The 17,837-nt window shown below is 27.8% G+C and overlaps 3 protein-coding genes across 3 annotated transcripts; 2 read left to right on the forward strand and 1 right to left on the reverse strand.

The window, feature by feature from the left end:
• Window positions 1-2,507: 2,507 nt before the first annotated feature.
• On the forward strand, window positions 2,508-3,705 carry LOC101513960 (uncharacterized). The gene has a single exon (XM_004507332.4). It carries the CDS (start codon window positions 2,774-2,776, stop codon window positions 3,494-3,496), a length of 723 nt encoding a protein of 240 aa, XP_004507389.1. The 5' UTR covers window positions 2,508-2,773; the 3' UTR covers window positions 3,497-3,705.
• Window positions 3,706-10,340: 6,635 nt separating this feature from the next.
• LOC101500782 (uncharacterized) lies at window positions 10,341-16,083 on the reverse strand. The gene is made up of 8 exons (XM_073369690.1): window positions 15,760-16,083; window positions 14,937-15,590; window positions 14,554-14,650; window positions 13,743-14,001; window positions 11,980-12,204; window positions 11,692-11,806; window positions 11,354-11,470; window positions 10,341-11,212 (listed from the first exon to the last, which is right to left on the reverse strand). The coding sequence occupies exons 1-8, from the start codon at window positions 15,943-15,945 to the stop codon at window positions 11,075-11,077; spliced, it is 1,791 nt and encodes a 596-aa protein (XP_073225791.1). The 5' UTR covers window positions 15,946-16,083; the 3' UTR covers window positions 10,341-11,074.
• LOC101514295 (uncharacterized) lies at window positions 10,405-10,806 on the forward strand. Its single transcript, XM_012717762.3, has one exon. The coding sequence runs from the start codon at window positions 10,405-10,407 to the stop codon at window positions 10,804-10,806; it is 402 nt and encodes a 133-aa protein (XP_012573216.1).
• Window positions 16,084-17,837: the final 1,754 nt, after the last annotated feature.

Genomic DNA, 17,837 nt, shown 5'->3' on the forward strand with positions numbered 1-17,837 from the left:
AAGCGTGAGATTTGAGGCGGGCACGTGCGAGGATGTGGATGATGGTGGAGTAAGAAGTGAGATTGTGGTGACAGAGGGATTTGGAATTGGTCCATTGGAAGAAGTGAAGAGCGAGGTGGGGTTTGTTTTTGAGGTGGAGAGTGATTTGGGAGAAGTGGGAAGGGTGGATGCCGTTAGGGTAGAGGGAATGAAGAGTGTTCCAGCGGGATTTTGAACGTTGATTTGTGAGAATGGAAACTGCGGTGGTTATAATCACACTTTGTTGATCTGAAGAAGAAGAAGAAGAAGAAGAAGAAGAGAATGAGAGGGTAAAGGGTTTTGGTTTCAGTCTAAGAGATTGAAGTTGAATAGTCATTTGGGTCGTACAAGTCCAGCGCTTTTGTTTATCAATTTTACTTTGTTGCTCAATTTTACTTTGTTGCAAAAGCACATATGAATATAATGAGAAGCTGCTGAAGAGATGAAAATTTGTCTCATTGGTCTCTTGCAATTTTTATATAATTTAGAGACTACATGAACTTTAAATACATTAAGAACTAAATAGGAGAAAGTAATAATGTAGAGACTAAATTAAGGTTTAGTCAAATAATTGAGTGATGCATGCCAAAGATAGTTTAGTTTTGAAAGACTTTTTTTTTTAACTCAAGTTAGTTTTGAAAGACTTAGAAGAGAGGGACAGGAGTTAATTTATTCTTGACAAGTAGCACTGTATAAAACAGAAATCAAATGCTTTAAAACAACGAAAAGAAGACATCAACATACAAGAGGCAGAAAAGATAATTGAATTAAACTTTGGCTTTAATTGTGTCGTGAGAGTAAAATTGCTGGGGAAGAAGAATCGAATGCATAAAGTATTAAAGTAACCGAACAAATGACTTGCACCCTATGATGGAAGATTCCTGATGTTTTTCTTTTTATAAAAAATTGATATTCATTGTTTAAATCGTTAAAATACATCGTAAATAAATATAAATTTATCAAATAAAATGAACGAACCTACCAATATATGTATATCATCGAAGTTTATAGTATAAAATTGCATAATATTTATAAATAATATCATAAAATCAAAATGACTAAAATATTTATATCATAATAGTTGACTAAAGATGATATGTCAATTATGATTCAAACAAACACTCTTATATGACGAAAAATTAAACCAGTATTATGTCAAGACAGAAAATCAAATAAAATCAATTTAAGAGATGAAATCATGCAAAAAGAATACTAATAAATAACTTGATATGTATTAAAACCATTTATTTAAATTAAAATAGAGAAGAAAAAATACATAAGTAATTCTGAATTAGAAAAATTCAACTTTTTTTTTTGGGTGAACAAAGAAGAAGAACCTTAAAAGAAAAAGTGAAGTTGATCTCTCTAAAAAAAGTTAGGATAAATTGTTTTAGTGTTAAATTAAAGGAAACAAAAAGAAAATTGGTCAAAAAAATTAGAGAGAAAAAGAAAAAGGATAAAAGTAGTGTGTGGTCATTGTTGTTCAACTAGGTAGGTTGCTTAAGTCTTCAAACATTTGCTCTTCAAGTGATACATAATTGAGAAAAAGTAGTATAGCATAGGTTCTTCACAACCAATTATTTCAACCGCTTTGAATTATCTTACACCTGGTGAAAGCATGCAGTAGGGGTGAGCAAAGTTCAGTTTTGAACTAGAACTGTTTGAAAATTGAACCGAACTGATTTTCAGTTCGAAAAAATAAACCGAACCAGTTTCCACTTCAAAAAACCGAACCGAACTGGTTTTACAAAATGGTGAACCGGTTTTTTATTTTGAATTGAACCGAACCGGTTTAACTTAGTTTTTTGTTCATATAGGCCAAATTTTACATAATTACCCCTAATTACTTATAAAAAAAAAATTTGGTTCAAGTTTTTTGAAATAAAAATCAGTTCGGTTCAGTTTTTTCAAATTAAAAACTGGTTTGGTTCGATTTTTTAAACTGAAAACTGGTTCGGTTTAGTTCTTGTTTTAAAAAATCAGTTTTAAAACCGTTCGATTCTCAATTTTTATAAATCAGTTCAGTTCAACAGTTTGGTTCAGTTTTTGGTTTTTTTGAACACCCCTAACATGCAGCATGCCGAGAAATATCCCATGACTTCAAAAGTTCCAGCTTGTCATGTACTGAAAATATATTTAAGAGTATAGTATCTAATATCTATCCAAGAGTGAAGAATAAGTTCTTTAAGACTTCATCATGAGTCATTGTTGAAGATACAAATGGATAAGACCTTATATCAAGGTGGAATTTCTATCTTGGAACCAATTGGACTTACAATACAAAACTACTATTATTGTTAAAATGGAATTTATTCCCCTGTTTTTTTCTTCTCTGTTTCAACTTTGAAGACTTTAATCAGGAAAGGAAGATGAGTGCATATGATTCTTTACCTTCCTAAGCTTTAAACTAAAAGAATCCAATTAGACATGTATATACAGAGTTCATCATTCTTTGCATAATTTGAAAACAACATCTCTTCAAATAAAAACTGAATTTATTTGTACCACATTAATAAATATTAATATTGTAGGGCATGATCCAATATTCCTTGTGTCATGCTCTTTTCCTTCTATTGACGTGGTGATTCCCATGATATACTCATTATTTACAACACCACTACCACCACCTCCTAATATAATTCCTTTCCAATGTCTTCAACCATAAGCCAAATCAAAACCATATATAAACACATAACACTAATTACCCTTTAATAAACCACACTCACAACAAACACATAAAAGAAAAAACAGAACAATGAAATACAGTGAAATAACACATTTTAGCCACCCACAACACAAACTAAGATTTGAATACAACGAATTCCCATTCAAATGTGACGGATGCAAAGAAATAGGAATAGGGTCACGTTACAAATGCTGCATTTGTGACTACGACCTTCACATGCAGTGTGCAATAATCAATTCCAATACTCTGTTCCATCCATTCTACACAAAATGCAGCTTCCAATTCATGTCAATCCCACCAGGAAACATAGCGCGTTACTGCAACGCGTGTGAAAAGGACGTGAAGGGGTTCGTGTACCACTGCAAGTCTTGCGGGTTCGATCTCCACCCCTGTTGCGCGAAACTGCCAGCAGTTATGGAGGAGGGGGAAGTGAAACTTTATCTTTGTAGTAAAGTGAGTTCGGCGTGTCATGGTTGTGGAAGAAAAGGAGGGAGTTGGAGTTACAGGTCGAAATGTAAGAGTTATAATATGCATGTGGCGTGTGTGAGGGAAATGTTGGTGGAGAATTGGCATTGTTTGTATATGGAAAATAGGAAAGTTGAAAGAGATATTCGTTGTGTAGAGAATACATTGTATGCTGCACATAACAGTAGAAGAAGAGGGAGTAAAGGGAAGGTCAAAAAGTGCTGTCAGATTGCTGGATTTGCTGTGCAGTTTGTCATCTCCGCGGTCTTGGGCGATCCAACGGCTCTTATTGCAGGTGTTGTTGGGGCACTCATGTCCCGTGCTTGACGTGGATCAGCTATAGAGTCCGATATATCCAGAGAGAATATTTATCTTTGTGGATATAATGGTTTTATAGCTGATGCACCGATGAACTTGTGTAGAAAATTTAAGTATGAATATATGCTTTGTGTGTGTGTGTGTTTTGTTTACTATCACAAGATCTAATGTAAGGATTCAGGTAAGAATATATCTCTGGTTAACCTTTTTAACTTTAATCAATTTAAAATTAATGGTTAAACATGTTTTTAGATCTTATAAAATTTTAATTTCTTTAAAAAAAAATATAATTTGTAGTCGATACAAATTATTTAGTATATAATTTTAGTCTTTGACTCTCTATTGAAATGAAATATGTTTAATTGTTTTTTAATTTTTTATTTTTTAAGTGATTGTTTGTAAGCATGTTTAGAATATAATAAAATGTTGAATTATGATTTATGCATTTAAGGGTTTTACGATTCAAAAATAAAATCATATGTTAATCTTTGATACTACAATTAAAATAAATAAATTTTGAAATAAAAACTTACATCTCCATCTTGTATGCGGGTCACCATGTGGTCTCCAAATGATGGCACTAGTGATACTCCACAAGCTTCCCAGAAATGATGGTGGTGGTTGTGGTTGTGGTGTTGACATCTCATCCTAGACCTCTTCTTCTTGTGACTGAACGAGAGTTTTGACCTCTAATCTAGACTTGTTTAGGAGGAACATTTTCTAACGCTTAAGAGGAACATTCTTTTGATGCTTTCTGCTATCAAATTTGCGACGTGTCTCCCTACCAAGTCTAATTCTATTAACTTCTCCATCTCCATCCATATATGAAACAACCAATAGAAAAACTTAAACATTTAGAACTGTCTACAAAAATAAAAACCTTTTGAAATAATATAGCATCAATTTTTAAAACATTGTTGTTGGTCACGCCTCTGTTTTTTTTCTTGCAATTACATCTAAATAAATTAAACAATTTACGTAAAATTAAGTTTATGTAGAATACGTGAATTGAGTCTACATAGTCTATTTGGATGTAACTGGAAGAAAAATGGGTGAATCCAACAAAAGTGTTTTTAAAATGGAACTATATCCCTTATTTTATTCCATTAAAAACTATGTTTCGTTTTATTCAAACATTGTGTCAAATAGTTGGATACACTTGCCCTATTTCACATTTGGCCCACATAACCTAGATACACTTGCAATATCTAACTACCTCATTATAAACCAATATGTTAAAACTTCAACATTTTGCCCCACATCAAATAGAAAGAAAAAAAAACTCAAATACATAATGAAATTAAAAAAATATAAAGAAAAAACAACTACAAAACAAAAAACAAATAAAATTTATTTCTCGACGATTACTTACTTGAAAACGATTGAAATGTGAAGTTTTAGAGGTGGATTTGAGAGAAAACAAGTGATTTGAGTATGTTTAAATGCAGGTTTAGTTCTCTTATTTTGATCAATCTGTAATTTTAGTTATCTATTATTGTTTTTCACAATTTAAATCTTCTTATTTTTAAAATTTCAAACATTTAATCCACACCTCAATTTAATACTTAATTTTTATGATGCAACAATAACATCATATTATACTCATTTTTAATTAATTAAATTATTTAAAAAAAATTAAAAAAAATTAAGAAAATGAAAAATAGAAATGTTTTATCTTTCTATGGGATAAAAAAATAGAAATGTGAAAAAGAAAAACAAAAAAAAAACATATTTTTGACTCTATCTGTATTCATCATTTGCGACCTTTCAGTTATATTTTTTATTCATTTTAATTTTTTCTTTTTAAAACTTTTAAATTTAACATTTTAGATTTTATTATAAATAATTAAAAAAACAAATATATATGATATAGTTTACACATATACCTAGAAACATGCCACATCATAAAAATTAAGTGTTAAATTGAAGTATGGACTAAATATTTGAAACTTTATAAATAAAAAGATCAAAATTGAAAGAAAAAAAAAAAGATAACAGGAGAACTAAAATTGAAGAGTAACCAAAATAGGATGAAAAAAAAAAATGTACTTACACTATTAATTTAACATAAAAAACATATCTGAATCTAATTATGTACAAGTGATTGCCACGAAAAGCCTAATGATGATAATAAAGGATCCTGTTTCAAAAGGATATAGACGTTATGGAAACATAGAAACATGAAACATGAAACAGAACATTTGACATAGGACGGCGCAATATGTGAAAACAAAATAGGCAGGAGCTGAGAAAATTCCTAGATGCTTCATAGAATGGATCCATATGCACCGCCACCACTTCAATTTCACCATTCTACTCACTTAGTAGGTCTCACTCTCCCATCTATATACAGTTAAACTATAATATTATATCATTAAATTTCACATTAATAATACCAGATGCGTGTCACTCCATAAACCTTTGTGAAGCTTGAGAGCAACCAGAGGACAATCTTTATTAATCAAATTTAGTCTAACTAATTCAACAAAAGAGTTTGAGGTTAGGATTTATGCTCCTTTTACTATTAATTAGTCATGTAAGTACTGCACTTTTAGTTTTAGTAGTGGTACATTTATAATGTATTTTATTCAACACTTTTTGACACGTATGCTCTTATAAACACCGACAAAAAAGTTCATCAAATAAAGAACTAATAATACAAAAAAATTAAAAATAAAGAGAAAGAAAAACTGTGGAAAGTTTTTTTATTTTAAATAATTTAATTTTCAAAAATAATTATTCAGTATATTTTCTTTTGAAATTATATACGTTCTCTTTTTGTTCCATAGATAGGAGTCACCATTTACAAAAATAATTTCTTAAAGAAAATTTTTTTAAATTTTTTTTATTTTTTATTTTTATAAATTTAATTAGAAATATTATTTGTAGAAAGGTCGTGCTAATATTCTTTGTAACATTTCAATTTTGTTAGAGGTCTCAAAGTGACAAATATTGTCTCCGTATCCAACAAGAGTTGATGAATAGTTTGAGAATCCTGGTTGGCTTTCTTTTTCTAATTATTTATACCAATAGTATATATTTTCCATAGTAATTTTTATAATGATAATATTGTTGATAAAAATTATAATTATATAAAATGGAAATATAAAAATTCAAAATTTAATATGATCATAGAGAAGACAAATATAAAAAAAATAAATTAAAAGAAAAGAATGGTCAAATTATTTACTTTTAATTTGTGAGTTTGTACTGAAACATTTTTAATTTGAGTTTGTGCAATAAAAGATTTATCTTAATAATATAAATTTTTTCTTGACCACTCGTTTACGTTACATTCAATGTGCTAATTTCATGTGTTATGCATGATTTTTAATTTCCTTAACATAGACGTGGATAATATAATATTTGTTTTATATAGATATATAAGTTTTTAGTCATTCTAAAATTTTAAATTTTAAATTTTTAGTTTCTAAAAAATTAAAATAGAAACTAAAAATAAATAACTTTTTACAGATTAAATAAAAGATTATAATTTTTTTAAAATTAAAAATATACATCTAATCTTGAACTAAAATATGATTGAGGATGAGATCAAGGTCCATGGATGTCCTCTCCGTATGTGCAAACACACATTTTAGTCAATGAGAAAAGTTATGAAAACCAGTTTAGTATCTAAAAAAAATAAAAACAACTTTTAGTCTATTGAGAAAATAAAATGGAGACAACTTAGTCCCTTCCTATTTTATAGTTTGTTTGATTGATGAAGAAGAGATGGAGGAAATAAAAAAAGGTTAATTATTTAATAGTTTGATATAAGAAAAAATAAAATGAAATTATGACAGAAAAAATATATATTTTTATAAAATGACATAAATATTCTTAAGAAAAAAAATATCTCATTACAATCACTATAAAGAGAATAAATATATAGAACAAATTATGTAACAATAAAAAAATCAATTTAATAAACTATCAAAATTATATTTTTGTTCTCTTCATATTTTTTAGTTTTTCATTAATTTTTATTTTAGTCATATGTAATGTTTTGCTTAAGGATACTTATGTTATTTTAATAATACAAATATTTTTTATGAAGTTTGAAAAAAGCCTATATCATAAATTATAATCTTATATTTAATACTTTTTTTAAATCTATAAAAGAAACTCTAAATTATTGAACAACAAAACGAATTATTAAATTTGTTTAGAATTTATAACCAACAAATCCTTAAAATATATTGATGCAAATAAAATTAAAAGAAAAAAAATTCATTCAATGTTGGAGGTATCGAAAACTACACATAATTATTTTTAGATTTTTAAAATTTTAGTTCAATTAAAATGTATTAAGTTAATATATAAAAAATATCAATTTTTGTTGAATGATAATGTAAAATAATTGTAAATCAGCAGTGCATATAAATTAAACTATAAGATAAAATAAAAAGAAATATATATTTATAAAATATCATAAATACTCTTAAGAAAAAAATTAAATATAATAAATAAAAAGTAATGAAAAATTAGAATATATAAAGAGAATACTATAATTTATTAAATTGAAACATTTTTTTTATCTTTAAAGAATTTATTTTATATATTTATTCTCTTTATTTTTCTTTTTATTTTATTTTATAATTTTTTATTGACTGACAAAATTATTCGGCAATTAATTGTAGTCCCTGCTGGAGTTAAATTTTTTTAATTATCCTTTAAGTTTAAAAAATTTAAATGAAAATAATGTTTACAACGTTATAAAAAAAATTCACAAAAATTTAGAATTTGTTTAACAATAAATGAACTAAATATAAAATTTTTAAATGTTAAAATATCAAGATAAAAACAATGAAACTACATATTTAAAAATTGAATTTTGAACTCATCTTTTGTAGAAATTTTTTCTATAATGTCATAAACATGCATGAAAATAATATATTAAAAAATATATATTGTCTTAACAGTAAAGATTAAAACTCCATGCATGATAATTTTGTAGGACTAAAAATCATATTTTTATTTTACAAAAATAAAAATTAAAAAATAAAAATTATATAGGGACTAAAAATGCAATCAACCATTTTAAGGGCATTTATGTTATTATATAAAGATCCATATTTTTTCTAATATAATTTCTTTTTATTTTCACTTATATTACCAAACTACTTAATAAATAACTTTTTTTTTCATTTCTCTTATTTTCACTTTCTTTTCCTTCTTCCATCTTTTCTTTGTTAACCAAACAAAATATAAAAAAGATAAATACTAAGTTGTTCCATTTTAATTTTTTCATAGACTAAAAGTTATTTTTATTTTTTTTAAAGACTAAATTGTGTCTTAAGATTTTTTTCTTGAGGTTGATCTCTTTTGATATATATATCTTTTCGTAAACACCAATTAAAATTCTCACATTTTTTAACATAATCTCTTTTATATATTAATTTTTTTATGGGTTCCACCAAATTGATATAAAACTTATATAATTTGATGAGAGTTGTATGAATTTTAGTTAAAATATGTGTATTTGAGAATGCGTTGTTTGATAATATATAATAACACTAAAAAGTAAAGTCTTAAAGCAAAAATAGAGTGCAAAATTATCACATAATTAACCTGACATCCGAACTATATTAGTATTCCAAGTTAATTACCTATCATTTGTAGCACTCTAAAATATTATTAAAAATAAAATACAAGATACCAAAATCCAAGAAAACAATCCTCATAAATTACTACATGTATATAAAACCAAAGAAAAAAAAATATTGTAACACTTACAGACATCAACAAAATCTACATTCGTAAAGACCAATTATGTTTCTATTGAAACAAAAATATTAGAATGAAAAGTATCCAACCAATAACGGTTAACAATGTGAAGTCTTAATTTAACAATATTTTATCTACACATTGTTTCTCTTATCTAAGAAAATGAAATATATTAAAACTCATTCTTTTAATTATCTCAAAGACAATTAAACCATTTATTTCTAAAAGACCAAGTAACAATGATAGTATTTTGAAAAGTTAAATTTATCATTTGCAAATTAGATTCAATCAAAAGAAATCATCATCTATTCTTATAGGTTGTTTCAATAACAACCATAAAAAGATAGAAATATAAAGGGATAAAAAAAAAGATGTAATTGGAAAAATTAGAATATGAGAATATCACAATTCTATTTGTTGTTGATAAAAATAAAAAAATCACAATGCTATTTTAAATGTAGGATTTCATATCTATTTATTTTATCTCTTTTTTATGAATTTATATCCCCAAAATGGAATTCAATATTGATTATGCAACGTGGATGTTGTAGCAATTGACATTAAGAGCTCTTCATTTGAGCGTGAAATGAATTTTGTTCACCATTCATTTATAATTTTTAAAGTCATTCTAAAATTCTTCTAACCAAGCACCTTAAATTTCTTTTTTTAAATGAGTCTACTTTAATAAGTTTTATCATATTTATTTATTTTAATATAATTTATTATATAAGGTGCATAAAAAATAAGAGAAAAACTACTTCAATAGCCACTATATTTTTTATAAACACTAAAAATTTTTTACTCCCTAACAGAAGTGTCTATTTGATTTTTATCAAATATATTCTGGATGAGATGTAAACAAGGTTGAGTTACCTGTATGAATGGAGATTAAATTCAAATAACATAAGCTTATGGAGATACTTTGAAAAGTTTATAACTGAAGTGATTTATTGCAAAACAAAAAACATATGCCTAAAATGGAAGGAACCTAGAATGTCCAAATAGTCAATATTAAATTCCTAGAATCAACCTTTGGTGTGTGCATAACACACTTTTTCTAAATAAATAAATAAATACTTGAAATAGTAATCAATAATTGCCTATAAATAAATAGACCAACACTCCATCACCCAAATTAACTAATTTCAATCTCTTCCATCCCAAAACACAGAAACATTAACATTGAACATATGGGTAGTTGTACATCAAATTTAAATGCAGAGAAAGTTGGAAACAAATCAAGAGTTATAAACATAGTTCACTCAAATGAAAAATTAGAACAGTTGAAAGAGCCAATAAAAGCATGGCATATTCTGTCTCAAAATCCAAACCACTTCCTCTGTTCATCAGAATCCATGTTTGTAGATTCACCAATGCTTCCAGTGATTCCAACTCAAGAGCTTCAATTTGATCATATATACTTCCTTCTCCCACTCTCCAAATCACGTGTCTCTCTTTCTCTACAAGATCTTTGCGCTCTAGCTATCAAGGCTAACACAGCTCTTGCAAAAACTACTTCCAACTCAACACTTTCTGTTTCACAAACTAGAAATTCCAAAACACACCCTATTCTTTCAAATCTTTCTCTTTGATATTCTCATTAGAATAGGTGCCAAAGGAAAAATCTTTGTCAATAGACTTCATTTTGTACTGTTCCTCATCATAGTAAAATTGCCTTCTTGAGTCAACTCATTTTAATGATCTTTATATGATTACAAGTATTGTTAATATTCATAACAAGAAATACATATATTATTATATTACATTCAGACAATTAAAAAATACAGACCCAAAAATCATACTTTATGTCAATCTTATTCAATTTGGGAAGAAAGGAACTATATAAAGTTGAAAGAGAGTTTAAGAGGAAGCTTTCATTTCAGTTTTGATTGCATCAACCAGCTGATCATAAGCTTCTCCCCATGCATTCTTCATTGCTGGTGACCACATTTCAGGTACTGCTTCTTTTATTGTCTCCAAAAGTGCAAACTTTGTTACCTTAACAAAATCAAAACAAGTTATACATTGTCTTTTATAAAACTATTCTGCCAAAGTAAACATTACTTCTTATGTTAGCTTATAAGAGCAAACATGATTGACACTTGCAATAAAACATACTCATTGAAAATTTATATATACCTCAAAATGCTCGTCTACTACACCGTTTTTAAAATGGGTAGCACCAAGTTTTTTCAAGTTTGATTCTCTCACAGTTACTTTACCAGCCTTCCGCAGTTGGATTGCTGATTCACATGTCTGCAATAACAATAACAACATAATTACTAACTGGTGTTTTTTCTTAATCATCCAAAAAGATGTGACATGATACAAGAAAAAGTATAATTAATTACTGATGAAAAATTGAAGTTTTTTCTCTAATATAGAATTAATTAGTTACAAAATTAGAAAACGGATTTCATATTTTCCTTCACTAAATTTTCTTAGCTTATTTTGAATTTTTTTTTGTAGTGACTTACCATGAGAAAGACAGACATGGCATGTGGCTTGAGCTTGGGATTTTGGTCCAAAGGAACTTTTGAATCTTTCAAGAATGAGAACAGTTTCTGAGCTGATGGAGCAATTTCAAATATTCTACAAAATAATAAATAAAAAAATCAGTTCAATTGCTAAAACCTTTATAACACTGACATTTCTTATCAAAGACGTGTCTGATGTATGATGTATATGTTAATATTTGTACTTCATAGGTTAAAATAAATCAAGATGATAAGTTTAAAATGTGAAGAAATTAATTAAGGCCTTACTTCAAGAAAAATTTGAGACTAAGCTCTGCAGTATTCTTCTTCATTGCTGTCCATGACTTAACTACCAGAGCTTCTTGCTCTTCTGTGAAACCTTTTTTCTCCAAGGTGTCCATATTCTCAAGTGTGTGTGTGTTAATTAACAGCTTAATAATTAAGGTATGTATGTGATTTGATGGCAATGAGAAAATATGGATGATGTTACAAGTTTGTTTTGGTAAAGCTTTTATTTATAGTGAGATTCATTGAAGATGAAGTTGGCCCTTCATACCAATGGGGAGTCATTCCCATTCCTATGACTGCTGCCATGTTGTGCAACATGACTTTATTAATGGACCTAACTCATAATTTGGTGAATGGATAGATATATTATATTAGATTTTTATATTTGATTTATATTATTTTTAGATTAAATAAATTTTTTATTTTATTTTTACTATGTGAATTTGCCTTGTAAATTTGTAAAATTTCAACTTAAAATGATTTTTTTAATTAACAAATTAAAATAATATATATCACATATATACTTGTATAATACAAAAAATGTATTAATATATAATTCAAAAATTTAATTCAATTATAAAGAAAAAATTAACATAAACATAATCAAACTAAGAACAAACAAATGAACAAAATGTGAAAGAAAAAAAATAGAAACTCACTTAAAAATTCTCTAAGTGACAAAACTCTGTTAGATTTATCCATTTTTAAGGTGGGGTTTGAATTTTCTCCAATAACTTATACAATATTTATTTAATTTGTAATTTCAATTGATTTTGCAATTCATTTTTTCGTTGAATACCACCTTATTTTCCTTAGTATGTTCCAAACAGTAGAGACATGATTGGTAGGATGAGTAAAGTACCTTTACCGGGTGCCTAAAAACTAGGTGCTGTGGCTGCATGTGGCAAGAAGAAAATGGTTTCTACTTTCTACCACTCCATACGTAAGGCATGACAATTCATATTGACTATTATAATTGATTCATTTTGTAACATCATATTCACATATACAAATCATAACATACAAAGAGAGCCATTTCCTTTTGTTTTTTTGTGAACGAGTCATTTCTACATATATCCCTTTAACAAGACATATCAAGTAATTAGTTATTAATTTTGTTAGAAAAAATAATTGAATTTATGATTTTTTTTGTCATTCTAAATCTTTCAAACTACCACACCACCTTATGACTCCCAAAAAAATTATCTTAAAGGACTTAGTTCACAAAATTGTCTTTCATTGATCATATGCTAAAGATAAATTACAACAATTGAAATAGAAAGCATAATAAATAGTATGAGGTTTAATAGAAAACAACTCATTCAATATTTATTAAGGTTGCTTATAAGTAGGTCTCATTTAGCACATCACCTTAAAATAACTTATTCAATATTTATTTTAACAGTGAATTTCATAAGAACTCAAAATGAACTCACAATATATTTCATACTGAATCTCACAAATTATTTATATTTTATTAAGTTGATACTAGTTTTTAGTTGCGACAAAAAAATTTAAAAATAAATTCTCAGACTTATGAACCAGTGAAGAACCTCACAGTGAAGATCATCTTACCTCGTGACTAGATCCTTAATTCTTTTTCCATTTATATAAAAAAAAATACAATAAGAAAAAAACTAATAAGATATAGTACAAAAGGACAAAATGATATAAAATTCTATCCTAAAATAGCATAACTGACTGTTCCTTTTAGCTTCCAAACATTGGTTTTATCACAAAGGTTTTGTTATTATCAAAATTGCCTGGAAATGTTTTGGCCAACTCTTTCTTCCTCGGCCTTCCCAACAACTTTCTCCATAATGTTGAAAATTTTGTTAGCTATCTTACATATGCCATATACATCTAAAAAGACAATTTCCTTAGGACTATTTATCAAAAACTTTAATATAGCCATCCTCTTCTTATTGGTGCATCTTGATTTCTCCCACCAAAATTTATGTTCATCAGAAATTGTTGCCTCAACATTTTGCATTAAATATTTCACCAATGGTGACTTAAATCCTACACCATGTAAGGCAAACACATTACATATAAACCTATACTCTTCACTTGTTATCATTTGAAAAAGAGTAGCATATTGAATATAAAAAAGCAACTTCATAGCATGTGGTCCTCGTGCTCTTCATGAAAATGCTAGCGGTGGAAGGCTGAGAGCTCAATTCCTTTTTCATGAAAAGGTTTGCAGGACTTCCTACCTTCTTCTTTTAGCATCATATGTTTGACAGTTTATAAATTTTTCTTGTAGTGACACAACGATGTCCAATATTTCTTTTCCAACATCATCAAGATAAACTATGCAGGCTCCAAAACCCTTGGGTGTTCCTACCATATCTAAAACATTTTTTTAACAAAAAGTCATGCACAAGCAACACTATGATGATGACAACGATGGCAATTAAGTTGACACTCTAGTCCTCAACAATCACCTACAGCACGCAACAATTACATTAAAAATAAACAAAATATATATTGGAACACAAACTGAACTCATGCGCAAGCATTATTTGAACCTAAAATCAGAAAGACCAAACCTGTTATGGTAGAAAAATTCACTGATAAAAGTAGGATCTAATTTGACCAATAAAATTGTGAATAGTAGTCCGAAGCGAGGCCAACTTATCAACATAGCTGTTGCCTTCAAGGAATTATGCTAATAGAATTTAAAATATAAGTTTAGAGTAACATTCTAGCCAAAGGCTTGAGTGATCTTAGATTTTTTTTAATCTAATTTTTATTAAACAAATGACCGGCTGCATTACTTACCTAAATAGCAACTATTACTCGTTACAATCACTCAAGCTACTAAAAAAAATGACAATAAAATCAACTACTGATATAATTTTTTGAATAGCATATCAACAAAAATTAAAACATAAGATAGGAGGGGGTAGACAGAGGGAAATGATATACAAGGAAGAGAATGAATAGTATTCTTAACCACATCCATAATTTATATCAGGTATTGCAGCAACAGCTGAAAATGGAATTTCAACTCTCTCTTTCACAAGACACCGAGCCTCCCCATTTTCCAGCACCAGAAATCTCCCAGGTGGACACTGTCTCTCACCCTTATTTTCAGTCCTAGAAGATCTCTGGTTCTCATTTCCTAGTCTGCCATGCCTGCCTTGTCCACTTAAACGAGTCCCAAATCCAGACAAACTCAATATCGATACCGCACCAACAACTGTGAGAATTGTTTTTGCTGCACAAGTTATAAAATACCCTAACCCTTTTCTGGAAGTTTTACCCTCACCTTCAACATGGTTTTGGTTTATTTCACTTTGACTCTTGTTAGCCTCAATCACTGTGTCGAGCGTGATTAACCCATTACGAGCAGACTTATTGACAGAAGGAATCTGTGAGAGATATTCCTTGTCAAGAGACATGGAATATGGAGGGCGTGTCTGATAAGGAGGAAGTAGTAAATCATTGTTTGATTCCACTGTTTCACTAGCAAAAGTGGAAGCTTCATGTATAACTTCCAAATCTCTACCTTTATACTCCTTGAGCTTAGTGATTAACATTTTACGACTGTTTTCAATCTCAGCCAAGGCAATTTCTCTTTCGTAACGTTGTTGTTGTTGAAGAACCTGTAAATGACACACAACAGTTAGGGTTCCCAAATTGTAAATCCTATTTAGAAATTTAGGTTAAAATTATGAATTGAAATTGCAAGAATTAGATATAAGAAGTAGATTAAGGTGAATGTGTGATGAAAGTAGAAGAGATAAGAGAAAATAAAAAAGAATGGGAGGGTACCTGTAAGGAAGAAAGCTGAGTCTCCAAGGTTTGGAGGGCATCGGAAATGTTGAGAAGAGTATCGTGGTAGTCTTCATCTTGATATTGGTCTTCATTGGAAGGAGATTTGTGGATGCAATGAGTGGTGATTTTGAGTCTGAGTTCAGTGGCTCTGGCCAACACTAACCCTATTCCTTCCTCTTCCATCACACACAGTCTTTGTTTGTTTCTACAACTTTGTGATTCGTGTGAGTGGTTTAGTGTGTCCGCCAAACCAAAATATCTCTATTTTCTTTCTCGTTTTTTTCCTTCTTCCCTTTCCAACTAACTACACAAAATACCATTTCCTTCTCACCTGCCTCCTTTCCACCAATAATTATCTATCTAACTAGTACATACGATGTCGTATCGTCTGGTCCGTTTTCACAAAAATCACATTCTCTCTTATATTACTCTCTAAATTTTATTTTTTAAAATATCATTTGCAATCAAGCTCGTATCATCTAAGTTAATAGTATAAAATGATAAAATATTTATATTTGATAAAATTAAAATATTTATATATTTGAATTATAATGTTGATGACATTGAAATAATTGATTGATCAAAATAAATGTAATAATAAGACGAAAAAAATCAAACGTGACACTTAGTTGATTGAGATAAGTACGAACAAAAATTAATTTATATGAAAATCATTTAAATAAAAGGAAATAGAAAGATTAAAAAAAAATGTAAAGAGGTGATTTAAGACCATACTATGACGAAGAAGATGGAGGCAAAAGAAAGGCTGGAAGGAATTGACAGTTAAACTTAATTTTCTTGTTTCGGTTATTTTGTTTGGTCTAATTGTGACTCATTTATCTATAAATTATGTTACATTTCATTATTTTTATATACTAGACGTTAATTTGACATAAAATATTATTTAAGTCACTTAATGTTACAATTTATTACTATCATAGAGGTCCATCATTAGTATTTTTATATGAAAATTTAATTATTTATAATTTTTCTTTATTTAAATTTTAAAAATGGAGTTATTTGAAAAAGACTGTAAAAATGAGATTCTTTAGTTGAATTTAACTATCCTTCATAATTAGTTTTCTTTATTTATCCTTCTTAGTCAATTAATTGAATGATATAACTAATCGGTTATTGAGTTTTTAGTCTAAATTTGATATAGTAATTTTATGGACACCTAAACTCATATTGATATACTTGATTTTCATTTTTATATGTAACAGAAACTCATATGGCTTGACATGTTTATTTATAATATATATACCAATATATTTTTAGCATATTTCTTTGAATGACTAAGTTACAAACACCAATTGGTATGAAATTTTCTAGAATGATATGAAAGTTTTGATAAATTGAAATTTTCGAATTTTTTGAAATTTTTAAAATTGAATTATTTTAAAAATTTGAAATTTTTGAACATTACGTTTCGAAAGGTTCAAATTCATCAAGACTTTTGAAAGTTTTGATAATTTATGGAAAAACACACGTATAAAACTCTATCATATAATGTCAACTCAAGGAGGTGTTTAGATATATTTAAGCTTAAATACAGTTTTGTCCCCTTCGTTCTTGCTCTTGTTCTTGTTTTAGTGTCGTTCTTGTTCTTCACTTTTGTCAACTCAAATTTTAGTGTCGTTCTTGTTCTTCAATTTTGTGACTTCGTTCTTCTTAGTGTTTAGATATATTTTAGCTTAAATACAGTTTGTAGTGTTTTGTTTTAGGGTTCATAACTTTGATTTAACAAATTTTAGGTTTTTTTTCTTTATTTTTTTTAAGTGTTTTGTTTTATTTTTAAGACCTATAAAAGTATTATAATAATATTACTTATTTATTAATTAATAAAATTGTAAATTAAATATGACATGGATGACACATGAACCTCATTAATTGTCACGTCATCAAATTCAAAAATCAAGAATAGAGTTGGACAAAATGTCATAATTTTAAAAAATAGAAGATTAAAATTGCGAATAAAAAACTAATGAGACCAAAACTGCAGATTTAGTAAAATAAGGGGACCAAATCTGTATTTAAACTATATATTTAAATAAATAATTCATTATGATGACTTG

The sequence above is a fragment of the Cicer arietinum genome, chromosome 6 (genome assembly GCF_000331145.2).
Source record: "Cicer arietinum cultivar CDC Frontier isolate Library 1 chromosome 6, Cicar.CDCFrontier_v2.0, whole genome shotgun sequence".
In the NCBI taxonomy this organism is placed as follows: Eukaryota; Viridiplantae; Streptophyta; class Magnoliopsida; order Fabales; family Fabaceae; genus Cicer; species Cicer arietinum.

Excerpts from the sequence above, each read along its gene's own strand:
- LOC101514295 (XM_012717762.3), top strand. The coding sequence starts at position 10,405 with ATGGGTAGTTGTACATCAAATTTAAATGCAGAGAAAGTTGGAAACAAA.
- LOC101500782 (XM_073369690.1), bottom strand. The coding sequence starts at position 15,945 with ATGGAAGAGGAAGGAATAGGGTTAGTGTTGGCCAGAGCCACTGAACTC. Across the intron at positions 15,591-15,759 it reads CTCAGCTTTCTTCCTTACAG|GTTCTTCAACAACAACAACG; the intron begins GTACCCTCCCAT and ends TGTCATTTACAG. Across the intron at positions 14,002-14,553 it reads ATTAGATCCTACTTTTATCA|GATTTAAGTCACCATTGGTG; the intron begins GTGAATTTTTCT and ends TACATGGTGTAG.
- LOC101513960 (XM_004507332.4), top strand. The coding sequence starts at position 2,774 with ATGAAATACAGTGAAATAACACATTTTAGCCACCCACAACACAAACTA.